At 40.8% G+C, this 20,626-nt stretch overlaps 1 protein-coding gene across 2 annotated transcripts; it reads left to right on the top strand.

Annotated features, from left to right (window-relative positions):
* The first annotated feature begins 1,223 nt into the window (after nt 1-1,223).
* On the top strand, nt 1,224-13,145 carry LOC113128253 (MICAL-like protein 2). Of its 2 annotated transcripts, none has more exons than XM_033325271.1 (16): nt 1,224-1,583; nt 2,822-2,870; nt 4,537-4,678; nt 4,782-4,969; nt 5,266-5,393; nt 5,961-7,199; nt 7,305-7,513; nt 7,682-7,742; nt 8,266-8,384; nt 8,569-8,633; nt 9,179-9,302; nt 9,400-9,502; nt 10,049-10,122; nt 10,211-10,325; nt 10,422-10,468; nt 11,797-13,145. In XM_033325271.1, the coding sequence occupies exons 1-16, from the start codon at nt 1,441-1,443 to the stop codon at nt 11,871-11,873; spliced, it is 2,883 nt and encodes a 960-aa protein (XP_033181162.1). In that variant the 5' UTR covers nt 1,224-1,440; the 3' UTR covers nt 11,874-13,145. The 2 variants fall into 2 exon arrangements, with proteins under 2 accessions (XP_033181162.1, XP_033181163.1); XM_033325272.1 differs by lacking the exon at nt 1,224-1,583 and adding an exon at nt 2,425-2,675.
* The last annotated feature ends 7,481 nt before the right edge of the window (nt 13,146-20,626 follow it).

Raw genomic sequence — 20,626 nt, 5'->3', positions numbered from 1 at the left:
AACATCCTGCACTTACTGTGTGTTTGTGTGTGTGTGTGTGTGTGTGTGTGTGTGTGTGTGTATCTGAGTTGTAAACTTTAATTAATCACTGACGGTTAAAGTGGTGTCTATTTAACTGTATCTAGCCAGAACTTGAAACTGTGTTGGACCAGAATCATCTGACTGGGAGAAAAAACAGGTTTGTTTTTGTTTCGTTTGACTCCTGGAAAAATAGAAAGGAAATTTCTGTGGAATTCTTTTAGCTCTGATTTGTTCTCCACCTACTCCTTAGAGGAATATGTGACTCGTCAGCAGTGAGATGCTCCAATATGCTCCCCAGCCCAGTTGGTTCTGCACAGATGAGAGACTGGGAATAAACAAAAACAGTCTAAACATCTAAACAATGGGCTAATCAAACATCTAATCCATTGTTTGCTTTAAAGTGAATTTTCCATTAATCGTGTGACAGGTTTGTTTGTTACATGTTTACTGAACCCACTGATATGAAATAGACTAACAACATTAATGTGGCATCCAATTGATGGAGAACAATGTAAAACATGAAAGAACAACAGGTTTGGATACAAATCAAAAAAAGAAAATGAGTCTGAGACAAAGAAAGTGAGCCTGTTCAATCGTTTATAAATGGCCACATGGCGGCGCTGTGGTCGCCTGATATTCTAACCTGTTTCTTTGCCAATGGATTTCCAATACCTTTACTGAAATCCGGATCATATCCTGCTAACAACCAGAGGCGACCTGAAACAAACTTTGCATGAACCAAAACAATCAGGTATTTGCAGATGGCGTGAACGTGAACAAGGTGAACGTACAGAGCGTGCGCACAGGCGTCAGGTGAGCGTGCACCGCACGCCTCCTCCAACACACCAGGTGGGGACAGGACCGGACAGGCTGGCTCACTGCAACAACAACCACACCTGGTTAACTGGTTTCAGTTTATCCAGCTACTAAAATAGCTGCACACTTCAGCCACAGACATTATTGTGTATTTGACCACACTTCTAAATAAATAAATAAATAAATAAATAAATAAATAAATAAAGACTGGAAATGACTCGGGCAGTGGATTATGTTTGTGGTGGCTGGAGGTTATTCGTCTTCAGAGCTGGCACCTTTGGGCTCATAAATGCTGACTATAGTCATGTGACACGCACACAAACCACAAAGAGTTAAAGCCCAAGGCGGGCTGGGCTCCACCCATGTCGCGTCACTATCGACCTTTCACAGGTGTCACGTCCAGTTTCTTCGCACTTTCTCAGACTAGGGAACGTGGTTCTCACACTCTCCTGCTTTCTGTCATTTCCTGGATCCAGCGCGTCCGTTTGTGAAGTCCAGTTTGTGAAGTTGGTGTCTGGAGGCAGAGTGGGTGGGCGCAGCTCGGCGAGTCTCCAGCTCTCACACGGCTCCAGCTGCAGTTTGTGTGCGGGTCCGAGTTCGGTGATGGCCGCCGTGAAGGCTCTGCAGCAGTGGTGTCGGGTCCGGTGTGACGGCTACCGGGATGTGGCCATCACCAACATGACCACCTCCTTTAGGGATGGCCTGGCTTTCTGCGCCCTCATCCACAAGCACAGACCCGATCTCATGTAAGTACCAGAGACCGGACCACACACAGGAGTTTAGGGGGCTGTGGTGTCCAACTTTTTAAAGACACGCATTGAACTCCAAGTCAGGTCTGTCTACAGCAGAGCCTCTGTGCGGAAGGAGACTGTTCTTGGCTTTTTAGTTTGATGGCAGGTTTAGCGGTTCTTCTGAAAAGGAACAAACTTCTGCTGGTGTGTCTGACGGAAAAGCAGGATATGGGGCACAGCTGTCCCGTGACCCTAAATAGAATAATGGATGGATGGATAGATGGATGGCACAGCTGTGGACCAAACCCACCAGGGGGTCTGCTGAGTGGTGGCTTTACTGTGTAAAAAGGCAGGAGTGGAATAATGAAACCCAGAAACACTTTCTTAGAAAAGAATGTCTTAAGATGAAAATCGACTTTGACATCAGTCCTCACTGACTTTCTCCAAACTGAAAGCAAAAACATTCAAGCATCCAGGCAGACATTCCTTATTATTGGCTTCTGTGTTGACAGAGACCCTGGGTTGCCCCTAAAAACACCAGTGGCTGTTTCTCTGTTTTTTTTAGGGTGCAACTCAAACATCTGTTCTTTGTTAAATCCTGACTAGTTGTGGACCATCCCCTGGAACTAAAGCATGTTTGGGATTTTTACTTGATAAACAACTCAAACAATTAATCACTGAGCTAAGTTGACCCTGATTAAAAGTCTGTCCACTGACTAATCATTTCAGCTGTGGTCTCATTCTCTCTCTGAAACCTGTCTTGAAAACTACAAGGGAATTTCCAGTGGGGAATAATAGTTAGTAAATATTTGATAGCTACAGAGTGTTTTGGCACAAGATGGTCTGATGGTCTGAGTAAGATTTGCTCACATTAGATATTACCCTTAAAACATGACTCATCATCTGCTGATGACCTTAAGCCAGTTTTTCACTGAAATGTGTGCTTTCGCTTCAGAGCAGCCAGCATGGCAGACACATTCAAGAAGACACACAACTGCTCCGGGCATTTCCAGCCCACTTTTTACCACCAGCCTGAACAGCAGGGAGGCTCTTTTTAAGTTTGCATGGGCTGAACTAAACATTGGTTAAAGACCTGATTCTATATGGGTCAGTGTCACGCTGTATGTTGGAATAAAGGGGCTGTGGATGACTAAATAACACATGTTTTGGTCCTGACTGACTCTAAACACATAAAGGAGGAAGGGAGGTTGGATCACATGTGTGGTTGCTCATGATTTTCTTCTCTGTTGCAGCAATTTTGATTCACTGAAGAAGGAAAATGTCTTTGAGAACAACAAACTGGTAAGTCATGTTTACATTCTGCACCTGACAGACTTGTATTCCCTTCATAAGCAAGTCTCTCCAGCTAAACACTGTTTAGTCAAGCTAGTGACCCAGTGCCATGCGTGGTAAAACCTGGTCTGTCCACCACTGGATTGATAGTCAATAATCAAACTGATGCCATTTATATCAGGAAGGGTCGACTAAATGACACCTCTCTGTAATTAAATGTCCTTAGTAATGAAAGTTCATTTCGTGGGTTGAGTTTTCTGTTTTTGTCATCATGTGATCTAAACAAAGACTTTTGTTACATGATGATGATGATGATGATGATGTTGATGATGATGGTGATGATGGTGATGGACTGTGAAATGCACAGTATGTGAACCTTGAATCTGTTGGTTTTCACCTGTTGATCAGCAAACAAGCATTTTGAAAGGAGCTTCTGGAGCCTGTGCAGGACATTTACCTGGCAATTATGAGAGGAGAAGATCAATAAATAATTACAAATTATTGCTCTATCAATAGCAAACGTGATACCTTGCAGATATAAAATACTTCTACGTGCGTTGCTGCAGGATATTGCATTAGCACCACCAGACATTGGGTAACAGTGATTTTGTAAAATTGAAACATGTTCACACAGCAGAGATGTGAAGTTATTGCCAAACTCAGCGTTTCAGTCTGTCAGTCTGTGATTTTGGCTGTAGCGTTGCATTCTTCACTTAATGTTCTCCACGCAGCCTCATTGTTGGGCTCTGCTTTGAGACTGACAGTAGCTCCACATTACACACATCTGAACTCTGTGTAAAGTAGAACAGAAGAGAAGATGAGACTCTGTCATTTAAAGTTTTTTTTTGGTTTGGGACTGAAACAAAGTAGAAACAAGGACGTTAATTAAACAGCAATAAGCTGTAAAAGATGAAAGGTGACACAGGGCACGGCAAAGTAAACAGAGTTTTATGAGTTCCTTCATCATCAGATTACTGATTAAGTTATGCCTCTAGTGCACGTTTGCCTGCCTCTGCTTGTTGTTTGTTTCGGCTCCATGGAATCGCTGAATGTGACTGTAGTTTGGAAATTCCTGACTCGCACACTATTCTCTTCACACAGAGTTGATCTGTGGGCAGAACGTGGCTATTTGGATGGGGATATGCAGTAGCCAGATGACCTTCAGACTTTACTTTGAAAAAGAAAGAAATATGTTTAAATTCTAATTAACCTGCACATCTGATGGTTAGCCACTTTAAACTGTGCGAAAGAAAGTGTTGAATTCACTTTACACCTTATTTGGTAGAAAGACAATGTCTTGGTCCTGGACGTGACTGCACTTGTGCTGACAGAGTGTGGGAATTCAGCACTTTAGAATATGACATATGAGGTCCAGCCAGGCTCTAGGATGAATGGCAAAAATAAAAAGGACTCAATATATTTGAACAGTTTTTAAATCTTTCTGAGAATATTAACATATACGTTTCTGTAGGACAGTCACAGTCTTTTACATGCTTTATAAGACATGGCAAAGTTCTTGTCTAATGTGTGAAGTTGCAAGAAAAATTCCTGCTGAGTTGGACAGTCTGCTTTTACTTGATTTATTGGTGTGTTTCCATATTTGTCTTGTTACAGACTCTAAAAATCCTCCCTGAGCTTCATCTGTTTTGTTGGCTAAAGTCAATGTTATTTGCAGGCGTTCAAGGTTGCAGAGGAGGAGTTGGGAATCCCAGCACTGTTGGATGCAGAAGACATGGTGGCTCTTAAGGTCCCTGACCGCCTCAGTATCCTGACATACGTCTCCCAGTACTACAACTATTTCCATGGACGCTCCCCGAGTAAGTATTGTTGTCACACTGTGTCCATCTCTGCATCGGTTTCTCCTTCCCTCATGATGTGTATTTACTGTATGTCTTTGTGCATCCATGTGTGTGCACACAGTTGGTGGCATGGGAGGTATTAAGCGTCCAGCTGAGGGCTCCACAGATGAACCATCTGGGAAGAAGAACCCACCGGTAACAGCTAAGGTGTTCCCCTCAACCAAGCCTGCCAGAGAGAACAGCCCTCCCCCCTCTTCCAACATCACAAGGCCCTCTCATTCTCCAAAACAAACCAGAAATGTTACGCAGGTACATTTTGCAGCCTGAATACTCGCACAAGCATCTCTAATTAAATCTGGGTGTCCGACATCTAAAAATCCCTTGAATTCACTGATGGGGATCATGTCACCAAACATGTCAAGGATGACCTAAATACCTATAAAGATCTCTTTTTGCGTCTGCACCAAACTGCTATTACAAAACAAAAACCCCATATTGCCTTCGATCAGTTACAGCATGTCTAGTGATGAATTGGTCACTTGACATGAATGAAGTTGTCATTTCCAGTTGATGAAACCCCCTCACACATTCTTCCCTTTTTCCAGGATGTTGTGGTTGAGAAATCCCATCAGGCAGGCACCCTGAGTAGCAGATGTGTCTCCTGTAACAAGCATGTTCACTTGGTGCAGCGACATCTAGTGGACGGGAAGCTCTATCACAGGACCTGTGCAAAGTAAGAACTGTACTAACATCCATCCATTATCTATACCTGCTTAGTCCTAACCAGGGTCCCAGGGATCAGCTGGAGCCTATCCCAGCTCTCTTTGGGTGAAACGCAGGGGTCCACCCTGGACAGGTCACCAGTCCATCACAGGGCCACATAGAGACCAACAACCTCACACACTCACACTCACTCCTATGGGCAATTTAGAGTCACCAATCAACCTGACATACATGTTTTTGGACTGTGGGAGGAAACCAGAGTACCTGGAGAAAACCACACAAGCACAGGGAGAACATGCAAACTCCACACAGAAAGGCCCCTGAGTACTAACCACTAAACCACCATGCTGCCCTGTACTAACATTATTTTCTGAATTAATCCTTGAATCTGTAACATTTGAAATGTGCCTCCAGAATAATGGTAGACATTTAAAATGTGCATTAGGAAACTAGTTATGACTCCTTACTTAGTGATAATTTAAATGGACAATTTATTTCAAAAGATAAATTCGAAAACCTTTTTATGGGTCGAGTTTCCTGGATGTAACCACTCTGTTTTGTGCTTTATATCTTTCAGGTTAATGTCTCCTACAAACACACTGTCACCTCTCAGAGACTTACCCACCAACACTCCTCTTTCCAAATTCACTCCTCTGGCAGACTCCACTAAAACCAACGCAGCTACTCCGACCCAAACACCCTCCAGACTGGGACCCACATCTCCAACAGAGAAAACCAGCACAGCTTCAAGCATCACTGCTACTACTAAAGAAAGTCGGACAGCTTTTATCTCCAAACCTGCAGCTTCGCGGACCTGTGACTTTACCCTCCCTACAACCACCTCTGTCACCACAAGGCCCATTGCTGCTCCTCGCACCTCAACCACAGCTGCTCCTCATGTAACAACTACAGCTGCTCTTCTTCGCATTTCACCTACAGCTGCTCCTCGTGTCTCAACTCCAGCTGCTCCTGTTGTTTCTTCCACATCTACTCCTCGTGTCTCAACTCCAGCTGCTCCTGTTGTTTCTTCCACATCTACTCCTCGTGTCTCAACTCCAGCTGCTCCTCGTGTCTCAACTCCAGCTGCTCCGGTTAGCTCTTCCACATCTACTCCTCGTGTTTCAACTACAGCTGCTCCTCGTGTTTCAACTCCAGCTGCTCCTGTTGTTTCTTCCACATCTACTCCTCGTGTTTCAACTCCAGCTGCTCCTCGTGTCTCAACTCCAGCTGCTCCTGTTGTTTCTTCCACATCTACTCCTCGTGTTTCAACTACAGCTGCTCCTCGTGTTTCAACTACAGCTGCTCCTCGTGTTTCAACTCCAGCTGCTCCTCGTGTCTCAACTCCAGCTGCTCCGGTTGTTTCTTCCACATCTTCTCCCCGTGTCTCAACTACAGTTGCTACTCCTATTTCGACTACAGCTTCTCTTGGTATTTCAACCATGGCAGCAAAGACAAGGGAGTCCAAGCTGAAGTTCTTCCAGTCAGAGACCAACACTAACAATGAAGAGAAAAAACCCCCTACCAACATGGACGTAAATAAAGGGTCTGGTAAGGTACAGCAGGCCACATCAGGTCAGCCTGTGACTGTGGTTATAAATGTTGGTGGTGCTGGCAGAAAGGAAACAAATGTCAGCCTGGATAAGTTTGGGGAGAAAGCTGAGGTTGGTGCAAAGGTGAGTGCAAAACAGGAGGACAATGAGAATAAAAAGACAAAAGCGTCAGCAGCAGCTTTTATCTCCAAGACACTGGCAGAGGAGACCAACAATAACAACAATAAGGCATCGTGGACAAATGTAGCACTGAAGAAAACTGACAAGTAAGTAATCCAACCTGACACACACAGTTACACTTCACTTCCTGCTTTAGCCTGACCCCTGCTGGTGAATAACAGCATTTACATTATCTTGTAATTTATAATCAGACCTCAGTCTCAAGTTGAGACTTCGAAGAAGGAGCCAGAGGTTGTCAGAGGGAGAGTTAGACTGAAAGCAAACCCGTCAATCCTTGATGACCTGCAGCCTCCAGTCTCCACAAACTCTGAATCGACCCCGGCCAGCAGCAGTGGACTCCAAGCCAGAACCGCAGACAAAGGGGGCTCGAAGCCTGGCAGTGCATCACCCAAAACTTCAGGTTAACACAAACACTTTGGTAACTGCACATAGAATGGTTTCACTTAGTACGTTTATTGTTCTAAAGGTGAGGTGGCCCCCCTAACTGCTAGAACAACACGGAAGGGAAAACTGGCTTGTGTGTGGAATAACTATAAAAATAATTGTCTGATTTCTTTGTTCTCAACAGTGTCAGAAAATGAATATCCTGCAGACTGGAGGTCGAGACTCAAACCTGTCAAAGAAACAAAGTAAGACCTGATTTATTGACCTAAACCTAGTCCTGTGTTGTGACTGCTGTCTGTTACTTCCTATCCCTCCTGACCCCACAACAGGGATTATCTGTATGTGGGTGGGTTCACAGCATATCAATGTCATCAAGCATTAACTGTCTCCGGATGTCCTTTCCATCTATCCATCCTTCCATCTTTTGATCCAGCCTTTCATCCATCTCTGCAGCCATTCCTCCCACAGGAAGCCTGTACCTGCTGCTTGTCCAAATGGCTCAGCCTTCATTTGTAGTCAGAGCTTTCAGTCTCGCTCCTTCCGCCACATGCATGTGAGCTCCAAATGGCGTCAGAGTAGTGTCCTCCGTGGTGCGACATATGCTCAGTGCTCAAGGGTTTCTTTCTCCAGATGACCTTTTCCTCTCACTCTCATAAATCAAAACCAAAGACTATAGCCAGACAAAAAGGATACTAATTACAATGGCAGATAAATTGGCAATGAAAGCATTAAATTCTTTCTTTCTGCTCATTGTCTATCCGTCCACAGACCTGTTGGTCCTTCACAGCCTCCGACATCATGGGCCAGTGGAACTGGGAAGTCACAGACATCCTCCTCCTCTGCTCTTCTCAATCCAACTATTTCTGTCACATCACCAGTGTCAAAGGGTAAAAACACAATTTACTACTGTACAAAAATACTCTCGCTATTCTGTTTTATTCCCAGTTCTTTCTTTCTACACAAATAACAGAAATATTTTTCTTAGGAAAAATAAAACCCTCAGAGTTTCTGCTCACCTTTGTCTCGTTCTTCACTTTCTTTCTGTATTTTCTGTATCTTTTCTTTTTTCAGGACCGCAGAATGGCCAGAAAGTCATAACTGCAAATGACACTGAGTCAAAATTAAAAACTTCCAAGGTACATTTTTAAAATTTTGCTTAATCCTTTCACATATCAGTTTAAATTAAAGAATTTAGAAGATGACACCTTGAGCCGCTGCATGTTAATCATCCACATACTGTACTGTATCCTGCTGCAGCATCAAAATTCTAGTATAAAATAATTATTTAATAGTAATATAATAAGCATCAGGTAATTCAAATTGATATTGATAATATTAATATTAACTAGTGAAAGATAAATAAATGGTAAAGTTAAAAATGTTCAAAGAAGTTAAAGATGTTTATCTTTTGATTAAAAACACTTTTCCTATACACTGAGTTTAAAAGAAAGTTTAAAACGTTATTTACTCCACTCAGTTTGAATTTTTTACAGAATAATACTATGAGAACATTATTTGTTAATGTGTTCATTATTCGTTTTTACTCGTCTTTTACTGCTTCATGTCAGTTTCGGGGCTTCACACTAAATAGAGGGGGAAGGCAGGATGTAATTTAACTAAGGTGTACTGTACGTGTTCACCTGTGTTGCTGTGTTTGTGTGTATCTCTGTGGCATCTGTAGATGAAGCCAGACTACATCCCCAAAGAAGACATTATGAAGGAGCTTGATGAGATTGAAGAAAATTTGAACGAGTGGGAGAAGAGAGGAGTGGAGCTGGAGATAAGGCTGCGCAGCAGTGAGGAAGGTCAGATAAACACACACATCCTGTATGAGCCTCCTCCTCAATCCATACATGGTGTGAAGGAAGAGCCTGGTATTGACTGTGTGTGTTCGTGTGTCAGAGGGTGAAGATGACTCGCTCATAAACGAGCTCATGGTCGAGTGGTTCAACTTGATCAGGAACAAGCAGGTGGCCATGCGCCGGGAGTCTGAACTGGTCTACATGTGAGTACACACGCATACACATGAGCACACTTAGTAAAAGGGCATGCCACTATTTAGCGATTAGCAAAACAGACTTGTGGCCAGAAGGTTGACAGTTTGAATTCCCAGTGTCCTCCCTCCTCCGTGCTCCAGCAGGGCGCCCTGGAACAGGACAGCTCACCCCCAACGGGCTGCAGTGGACAAAGAAGTGAGAAGCAGGATGCTGCTTCAAAACACACATGCACTGCAGTTATTCAGTCCTTTCATATTTTAACATTTACAAAGAGGACACTTAAAGAGCCTGCACTGCCCAGTGCCTCTGAAGGAACACATGATTAGATCTGAATTCTGGTTAAAGGGTAGGAGCTGTCCATGTGAGTCAGACTCATGGCCTCTTTAATTCAGCATGTTGAAGCGTCTTGGTACTGTAATTGTTCAGCTCCCTGCCTTTGTTCAAGGCCAGGCCTTTATTTCACACACCCCGACCGAGGACATGCAGTTGCTGGTGATATTAACAAATACAACACACAACTTCAGCTTATGTTTATGTGCTGTTCTTACGTGCAGAGCGAGAACTCAGGACCTGGAGGAAGAGCAGCCCACTGTTGAGGAGGAGCTCAGAAGACTGATAGAAAAACCAGGTGAGGGCTTCAAGACAACACATTTACCACGACACGCACCAGAAACAGGTCACTGGTGTCAGACTAAAATATGTCTGTTTGTGTGTAGACCGTCTGAAAACCGCCTGGGACAGGAAGAGAGAAGAGCAACTGATGGACAAACTGATGGAGATTGTCAATGACAGAAACGCCATCGTAGAGGGTCTGGATGAGGACAGAATCAGGTGTGTTTTAGGCAGCTCACGTTATTCCGTGTGTAAAGGTCAGGATTTGATTGTGTAGGACTTACAGTGTTAATGTGTGTTCTGACTTTTTCTCAGGGAGGAAGAAGAGGATGAGGAACTAAACAAGATGATGATGAATTTAAGTGAGTGTTGCCACCGCCTCCACAGGCTGTCCAAATCCCACCCACTACACCACACCGCACGCACGCACACACACACACACACACACACACACACACACACACACACACACACACACACACACACACACACACACACACACACCGCTCTGTTCATTAGTTATCACAACCTTGGTGTCACTGCAACTTCGTTGGCTTATAAATTATCCAATTGAGGATTTCATCATGGACACCTCTAATTGAAGTAGATAGAATTCTGATAGTGCTCCATGGAAGAGTGTGAATGTGCTGCATTTTTAAAGGTGCCACTGAGCGATGTTTTCATCTCATTTGATCTAATGACTGCTAATGGAAAAAGCATCAAACAAAATTCTCCCCCTCTTTTTGTCAGTGGTCTTCCTCTCAGACAAATGGATAATGTTACCGGTGAATTTGACCCCCTGATAGAAGAGAGGCAAAGCCAGCTTCATTTGCAATTCATGGCTGGGAAAACAGGACTGAAATTGTGGAGATTTATTGAACTTCAGTGAAAGGTCGTTATGTTGCAGTGAGTGAATGTTAAAGACTAGCCATTTCAAATTAATGTATTCATAAAGTTAATGCCAAAGTTTCACAGTTCATTCCCACTCTGTGTACAGTCATGTGATACATGTGCACCTTAAAATCACAGAGAACATGGGTGTCTGTTGAGGTGAGCACACACCGACCAGCTCCGGTCTAACACACTGAGTTCATTAAACCACAGGCAGCCATCGCAACAGTGCTCCTGCTTCGTGAACTCTCAGTGGTGAAAAAGACCAGAGCTGCAAATACTGTCTATCAAGCTCATATAGATATTAAGCCTTTGTCAGAAAGTTCACTTTATAATTTTCTTTAATTTGTTCAAATATTTACGTTGTCAAGACCTTTAAGATTAGATTTCCATAATCTCAATGTCTGGAAAGAATTTAAATTCCACTTTAAAAGAAATACATTTGGATTTAAATTACGGAGCAGATGTAGGTTTTTACTTCTTTACTTTACATCTTTGGACGATTTGGTAAAAATAGTTTGGTTTTTTTTGTCAAGCTGCAAATGTCACAATACTGAGCTGTAATCAGAAATGGAAATAACTCCTGCACCACAAACCAAGACATCGTCTTCTTAAGCATCATCTACATTTATGAGTAAGGGAGGAAAAAAATTAGAACTTTCCAAATACAGTATTAATCTTTTTACAGTGCTTGTTCCTGATAAACACAACATTTTCTTCCACTTTTAAAAATAACTGATCTCACCTTTTAATGTTTACGTCTGTGTCATCCTTCTCTCTCTGTCTTGCTCTCTCTCAGACATAAAGAAAGACAAAGCAAAGAAAAAGTCTCTGGTGGCCAAACTGTTCAGCTGGGGGAACAAAAAGGAGGAATGACGCTCCTCAAAGTGCAGATTCTTTCTTTGATGCTTGTTGCTTGTTGCTGTCTTAGTGTCAGGGCACTCAGCCTGTTATTCATGGATACAGTGGATCAATGGATAGTCTATGTGTGTGTGTGTGTGTGTGTGTGTGTGTGTGTGTGATGTCATGTCATGTCATGTTTGGGGCAAAATGCCCTTCCCTCTGTCGACAGCATCAGTCAAGCTCTGATGTTATGACACGAACACAGAAGATGCTGAGGGGTTAATGACTCACCAGCCGTGATGTGATTGGGTTCAGTGCTCCAGTTGTTAGTTTTAATCCCCTTCTAGTCTTAATCTGTCGACTTAAAGCTCACGCACACGCACGCACACACACACACACACACACACACACTGCCTTGTTATATCTTCGTACATGTTCAACACATTGAGATGTTGCCTGCAGACAGTAGCACTGATGCTAATGGGAGATGATAGAGAACAAGACTCATTGCAGAGGTTAGACAGCTGTTTCTTGCCCTCTGATCATGTTTTCACCCCAAATACAAGTAATCAGTGACTCTGTGAGTAACCTCAGGGTAAGGCTGCTGTTCTACATGTTGAACTGCATTTTTCTTTTAACCACAATGTCTTTTGCTGCGTACCTGTAGTTTCTAGAAGATCCTTTGTCATTTAAACAAAAAGAAAATTAGATTTCATTATATACATAATTTCCATTGCTTTTGCTGGTGAGATTTTAAATAATTTAACCTCTTATAGCCTCTAAATATTCAAATAAGTGTCTGAGAAAGTATGTAGACATGGCTTTTTTTTTTTTTTTTTTTTTTAATTTACCACCTATTATGGCCTGGATTAATGATTTAATTGGGATTTGATGTCTGAACATATTCAAGTCACTGGACATAGTGTTTTTCTCCTGTGAAGTTTGAGATTTTATGGTTGACGCTCACAGGTACAAGTTTTCAAACTGAAAGCAAATATAACTGATCAGATGTTTGTGCGTTCTGGAAATGCAAGAGCTGGTCCACATTGGATCTGGATTTGTATGTTTTAATATGTCTTAGCTGAATTAACTGTTTATAGAGTTTTTGTGTGATGATTGTATGTATGTTATATGTTAATGTTCTTGTCCCTTTTTAGTTTTCAGTTTTTTAGCTGTGGATATTGTGCAAAGTTGATATAACAGTAAAGTTGGTAAAACAGTGAATATTAAATGGAGAAATGGTGACCTGGATTTTAAATTAACTACTGCAATACGTTTTATTAAAAGACAACGTCATTAACAGACCATGTCGCTCTGTGTCTACTCTTTGGAAAATATAGTCGTACTTTACTTGAATGGTGACTATAATCACTTGGCCTTTTAGGACTGCTCAATGTTAACAGTTTTAATCGGGGACTGTGCTCTCTAATATGCCAACCACATTTAACCTCAGCAGATTTACAGTCCTCAAGTGAAGAGGCATGTTCTCTGTGTGACCACTAGGGGGCAGTATGAGCCTTTTCATGTCAGGAGTTTAAGAAGAAACTTTTAGATTTGCTCTTTTTGCAAACTAACCCAACCCAGACTCACAGTTGAGAACATAAACATTAATTATTGTTCAATTTTAAATCTATTTTATTGCCTTGTACTGTAACATGTGCAAGGACAAGAAAATCTAATCTCAATTTTTTTTTTTTTTTCTTTTCACCATAGCAGACAGGCCTGAAAACTTTCTGTTATCGCTTCTTTTTCTACTGGAACTATTACATAACACACCTGACGACAACAATGAATAAATAGTCATTAAAAAGTGACAATAAAGATATGTCACAAACCAGTTAAACCAAATCTTATTTACAGATTTTTGCCTTGTACATTACAAATACACCAAACTCTAAACAGAAGCCAGCTCTGAGCCAACTGCATGGCCAGGTTTTTATAAGGAACTGTGCATTTTGTAGCTCAAAGCAACTAAATTTTATGAACCTTTGTTTTTAATTAAATTACTAACTACCTTCTTCAAAACAAAAAATGTAATTCATTCACAGAATATGAAGTTAAAAAGTATGAGCTTCGGCACAAAAGGTGAGCATGGTAAGGATTATTTTTCTCATTCATATATTTGAATTGTATGTTTTTGTCAGCGGTGTAGTGTCTCCCTTTTTAAATATTATAATCTTCCATAGCTGTGTCTTATCTTTACCAATTAAGTCATTGAAGATTTTTCCTATTGTAAGAACATAACATAACATTTTTTTATATTTCAAAACTGAGATCATACGATCGATTATAAAAATCTGATTTCTTGATGTTTTCAGATTTTCTCTGAACCTCAACATGTATAAAATAGAAGTTAACATAAAACATTTTCACTTTCAGAATTAAGATTTCTGTGTGAAATCTGAGCAGTTCTCTGTCTTGTATCATTTTAGCTTTAGAAGATCCAGGTGACGACTGAGAGCACCTGTGGAAAAAGCTGTCAGCTGCAACAAAACCACAGAAATACAAATCTTTGAGTGACGAGGTCAAACACTCTCAAAACAGTTAATATCTATTTACACAAGCAAAGCAGGGAAAAAGAGAAATAAGATGGAAGAAAAGAGCAAGGAAATGGACTTTTAGCTTCCAGTTGTTGTTTTTAATGCCTTTTAGTGTAATTTTTTCCTCTCTAAAGGCAGCATCTGTTCCTGTTGTTATGTGTGAAAATGTGTTGATTCTTTCCTCAAAGCGTGATAAAACGTTCCATCTCTTCACCGCTGTGTGTCTGAATCAATCATGTCTCCACTTAACTTCAGAACATGTTTATCTTTGGGGTAAAAATGTGCCTTTAAGTCAACGTAGTAAGGTACATTTATAATGCGCGAGGCTGCGGTTTGAGCGCTGACTGTAAATGTACCTTTGAGGTGCTTCATTTACATAACACAGCAGGCCTTCACATGTTATTCACAGAGTTTTAAACAGTTCGGTGCGTTTCAGTGGAGCTGAAATCTGTTCTGACATAATGTGATTCAAACATTCACAGCTTAAATCAGTTTAATTTATGTTAAAGTAGTGTAAACTCCACGTTAGCAAACACTCAGCCTGTTGGTATTGTTGTTTCACACGCTTTTATGTTCTTTTCTTCATCGTTTTAAGATTCAAAGAGAAGCTGTGTTCATAATTTGGCACACTGTAAACTTCCTTTCACTCTTTCTCTTCACCCCTTTATCTCTTTAACTTTGTGTTTCCTAACAAACACCACAGATTTTATGAATGGTTGTGTATAATAGGATTGTGTTTGTGTGCTATTCACAGCTTTAGTGTCTCAACTCAGAATTCACAAATCCAGATGCAAACTGATGCTGATGAGACAGCAGGGCTACTTTTTAAAAACATTTTAATTGGTGATTGTTTTTTGTCTAACATTGTTTCTCATTTGTTCTACTTTATCACTGTTTTTGGTCTCTAATAAGGGAAATATCTGCAGTAACATTTGCACAGAAGCAATTGCTGCACTTAAAATTAGACTATATTAAGTATGTAGACATCCCAGTACAACTTTCAACTTTTCCCAGTTTGTTGTAGAAGAACTTTGACTCTGTGCACATATCTTTGGCCATGAAACATCTCTTGAAGTAACTTGTATACATACGGGGGCTATTTTTAAATTAAGCAGGTAATGAAATGAGTTTTAATGTGAGGATACACTGCTGAAATACTCGATAACCAACTCAAATCTTGAACCTAACCTCATTTTGTTTCCTACAGTAGTTGATTTATTCAAAAATGACCACCTGTAGCCAAGATATTTAGTTTGTGCTTGTATGAAATGTTTTCATGCACACACAGCAGCACAATATGTTCTGCCTGAGCAAAGCAGTGAGAATAATGTGGAAAAGTGATGAGAGATTTTAAGAGTGCGGATAGATTTCAGAAGAGAAGGAGGGGGTTGATTCTATGTGGAATTGATGTGACAGTGAGTCTTGGTGTTCGTCTGATGCATCAGTGTACGCATGCAAACACAAGTGGGAACAAAATGGTTGCAATTGAAATGTTGCTTCCTGATTTGTGTTTTTGCGTCTGTGCCCCCATCACCATGTTTAGACAAAAAGTGCTGTTTAAGTACAAGTGTGTCTTTGTGACGACAGCACTGGAAAAGCGATCACAGCCCTGAGACCCCCTCAAGAACCTCTGCATGTCGCCCATGGAAACCCTTTGCATGTGGTCTGTACTTGTACTTGCACACACACACACACACACACACACACACACACACAGTAAAACGTAGAAACACATTGGTGGTGGTGACAGGCGGGAAAATCATTTCAGGATTTTGGTTCAGGTCTCCCTCTTTGTGTTTCTCAAAGTGTCTGTGACAAGGCTGGAGATTAATGATCAGTGTGTGTGTGTGTGTGTGTGTGTGTGTGTGTGTGAATGTGAATATTGTGTGCAGACAGATTAAGCTCCTCTATGGATGGATAGCCTGGTTATGTTTTGAAAGATGTGAAAGACAGAGAGGATACGTGCTCAATGAATAACAAACGCCATCTGACTGTAAATGTTTCCACTCACATCAAATATATTTTTAATAAACGCTTTTTAAAAAAACAAACTGTAACGGTCCCAAAGAAGTGCCGTTAAACGAACCACACACGGTCAAATGAAGTGACTTTATTTAGAAAGGTATGAACATATGATTATTTCAAAAAGCAAGTACAAAAACAATGTATCCTGTAGAAAATGTATCATATGAATTTTTTCATGTATGAAATATAAAAACATGTGATCTCAAGTGAAATTTAATAGGAAATTTTGGACTTTCACTTTATTTCATTGATAAACGTTGGATTTACTTCTTGGCTCCGTTTATCAACATGTTAAGTGGGTTAGTTTACGTGTCCACTGCTCATAAAAACGTCCACAGACCCACTCAGATCAAAAAAGCAGAACTTGCCTGAGAATCGTCACATTTTTAAGACTTTTCCTTATGAAAGTAATTTAGCAAGAGTTGCCGGGACACGAAAAAAAACACAGCAAACCGGAACTGCCACTAACCAATTCGGCGTGATTAGTTTCCCGAAATGTGAACAAATATAAGCAAGAAAAACGTGTCTCAAAGCGAAACTGCGGGATTTAACGCGACACCTGGAGCTGCTACCCAAAGTGATTCCTGGATGTGGTTTAGTGGTCAGCTGGGAATACACCGCATGTAAACAACACGACTTTCTACTTTTAGGTCCAGTTAAGTCCCTTCCTGCACCGCCAGCTGGATAACACTGCAGTTTTCTCTGACCGCACAAAAACCACCCCTGGTCGTCCACCCCTGGTAAGACACAGGTGGCTTTCATTAAATTATATTTTGGACCACACTGGGGCTGCAGAAACTAGTTGAGAAGTTAAGTTCCTAAGGGGAACTTTCTGACACTTATTTTTCAGACGTCCAGCATTTTTATCCATTTGGAGGTTCTGGCTGCTTGATCATCAAGTCCCATAGTCACTCTCCTTTTACCTCTGTTTTTGGTCTCCACCAGCTCTTGAGGGAAACGTGTGTACTTCACCTGCTAACTGCTGTTTTGGTCCCCTGGATTTATTGAGCTTTGTTGCTGAAACCAGATGGTTCAGTCCCGTTGATATTTCACAGCAGCCTTTTGCACAGCATTTCATTTTCAGCCTAAGCTCTAGCACCAAACTGAGTGGTCACAGTTAGTTCAGGCCCTTTGTGGTGTTGAGATGAAGAGATTATACATTTGTTGAGTGAATGACAGAGACTGAGTGTTGTGTGGTTATGGGTGGGACCCATACAATGACCTGGAGGTGCTTCAGCACTTGTAGTTTTTTTATGGGAGTTGTAGTTTTTTCAATGGTAAGAAACTTTATTAAAATCATGATGGATTTAATTTGTTACAGACGCTTCTGTGGTGGATGCTGATTTGTGTTAGAATATGTATAATAAACCCCTATATATAGATAAGAGCATTTTTTTATTTAAATAAAAAACAGCCATAAAACACTTTATGTCTTTATGTCATATAATAATATATATAATATATATAAACAAAGGCAAGTCTAAACAGCTAAGCAGCAGATCTATTGTAATGAAGCAATTTTACAGGACATTAGTGTTGACAAATAACGTTTCACATGTGTAATATTTGAAAAATCATATGAGCATGTATTATGAAAATTTATCACTTGTGAAATATTTTTTAAAAACTCATCTATACTGGACTTTTTCTCTTTTTAGTATGATGCTCAACTTGTGATAAACACGTGCAATGATATTTTCAAAGGGCAGGTCCAAAAACAACAACAACAACAAAAACCCCAAATCAGAAGCTTTTAAACATGAGAGTGAGACTAAAAAAAATAAAATCTATTACAAGACAAAAGGCAACAGTGGGGCAACTTTTTGCTCCTGTATATTTAAAGGTCAGTGAAGTAATCTGACGCTGCATGTGTGTGTGTGTGTGCGTTTCCATATTTATTGTTAATTGAGCTGGACTGGGATCAGCAGCAGTATGAGCTTAAAGCAGAAAGTGAGAGAAGCACTCAAGTGGCTATCAGTATCATAACGGAACAAAAGTGAAGGAGGGCAGGGAGGGAGGAGGGATGAAAGGAGATGATTTGCAGCATTAATCCAAATTGAATTACATTGATAACATCACTCTTTCTGGCTTTATTGTATATATTTTTCTCATTTCATTTCAACCATCCACTTTCCGCATTGTTGTTTCTTGCACTCACCATGATATGAGACACAGTTTGTCTTTGGTTAGAAAGGTAACAGTTGGCTAGTTGCTCACTACAACATTTGTTTAAAAACATAAAGCCACTAATGAACAAACAGCAATCAGTAGGTATTTGTTAGACTCTCCTTCTATATCTTCTACTCTCTGTTAATAGTGCAAATTAGCATATAAATGAGAGATAGCATGTGATAGAATCCACTCCGCCTCAATCTGTCCATTGGGACTTATGATTATCTCTTTCTCCTCCCTTTATTCTTTGCTCCTTATTACTCTTTCCTCTCTCTCTCTCTCTCTCTCTCTCTGTCTGCCTTTCTCTGTCTTCATAGACAATTATTCCTTTCTTCAATTTCTATTTGAGGACTCTTTGTGCTGTTATTAACCGGTACAGTCAAACTGAGTCATTCGCTGTGTTTGTGATTATTTGTTTACCTGGATGTGTGTTCAGGCTGCCTCTGTGTGCGGTTAGTTTAAGTGTACTTAATTGCTCCTGACTAATTAGCAGATGAGTCGAGGCATTTGGGAGATAGAGACTGCACACACATAAAAACACATGCACAGAGACATTAATACACGCATTTATAGCACCTTTTTGTCTGTGTCCTAAGTGTTTGTCTCTTGTTCCTTCCCTCTCTTGGCTTTGTGTCCCCAGACAGTTGAAGCACAGCGGTACGCAGCAGGAGGTGTTAATGATGTGAGGGCTCTGAGGTCTCTGCTGGGACCGATCTGTTGTGTGTTAGCTGCTGTCTGTCACCATACGAGTAGAAAAACATCTTCATAGTTTTGTGTGTGTCTTCGTGTGCAGGTCTAAAAACTGATCTGTCTCAGTGTAGGGGTGTGTTTGTGTGACTGTCTGGTTTTCCACTTTTCAGTTGCTCTGCTGCATATTAAAACTCATGAATCTCCCTTCCCACTCTCCCTGCCAAACAACACTCAGACAACTTTATTAGGGTGTCTCTGCGTGTCTTCGTGCATGTGTTGTCCATCCATTTCTTGTTATGAGGACTTTGCTTTACATCACCATTCCCTCTTATAATTTAGATTTGTTGATTGTACATATGCTGGATGTGTTTGTGTTGTGTGGGAGTCTATGAGTCGTGAGAGAGGTAGTGAGACACTGAACTAAGCTTCAGTGGTTTGCTTACTTGATGCTTTACCTTGTGCTCCGGGAGACTTTCTAATTTTACTCCTGTACTGTACATTTCAGGAAAATGTGCTACTATATTTACCTAATGTCTGCAGTCACTAGGTGTTTGCACATTAAGCCATTAACCTGGAGCTAATGGTTTAAAGAAAACTGTACTGCACTGGGCAGCCATTCACTGGAATAATTTATTGCCATTTATTAGTGTCCCTGAATGAGATTCCTTTTAAAAAACAGGTCTTAATGAGACATAAATAGACTTAAGGTTGTAATGGAAAGTGCATTGTTTTTGGAAACTGCATAGTTAAGGACATTAATAGCAGTGTTGATGCTGCTTTAATTCTGATTATGATACAGCTTGTACTTTAATGCAACTGTTTTCTCTCCTGTGTCACATGTAAGTACATTTATTTAGATATGCTCCCATGTACTTCCATCCATCTAGTATCTGTGCCTCTCACCATGTCGAGGGTTTTTATTTTCTGTTTTACCAATTAGAAAGGACCAACACTAGCCAAAGACATTTTGTTACTACCATTTGATTAGGGGCAGTTTATAGGATTACCATTATTAACTTATTAGTGGTTAATCTGACATTTATTGATAAATGTATAATAAATAATTAAAACAGTAGCAGAAATAGAGAAGAGTAAAAAAACCTGCAGTGACTCAGCTGTGACTTCACAACAATAGCGACATAAGACTAGACTCTGCATCACTGCATGTATGTGCACATATGCGTCTGTCATTGATGGTTGCTTGGCTGTTGCAGTTCTACTTGTTTAAATGTTAAAGTTCTGACTAGGTGGTGCTCAAACAACAAAGTACAGAAAATGTAGAAGAAGGCAGGAAATAGAAATCAGGGAGGAAGAAAAGTTCTTGTGAAAACAAACAGCAAAACAAGCAGAATAATGGAC

Source organism: Mastacembelus armatus, chromosome 1, assembly GCF_900324485.2.
Source record: "Mastacembelus armatus chromosome 1, fMasArm1.2, whole genome shotgun sequence".
NCBI classification, from domain to species: Eukaryota; Metazoa; Chordata; class Actinopteri; order Synbranchiformes; family Mastacembelidae; genus Mastacembelus; species Mastacembelus armatus.
This window is presented reverse-complemented; position numbering and strand designations above follow the sequence as displayed.

What these genes read in the sequence shown, in the direction of transcription:
- LOC113128253 (XM_033325271.1), top strand. Translation starts at nt 1,441, where the DNA reads ATGGCCGCCGTGAAGGCTCTGCAGCAGTGGTGTCGGGTCCGGTGTGAC. An exon ending in CACATCACCAGTGTCAAAGG is followed by an intron (nt 8,385 to 8,568) that starts GTAAAAACACAA and finishes TTCTTTTTTCAG; the next exon opens with GACCGCAGAATGGCCAGAAA. An exon ending in CAAAATTAAAAACTTCCAAG is followed by an intron (nt 8,634 to 9,178) that starts GTACATTTTTAA and finishes TGGCATCTGTAG; the next exon opens with ATGAAGCCAGACTACATCCC.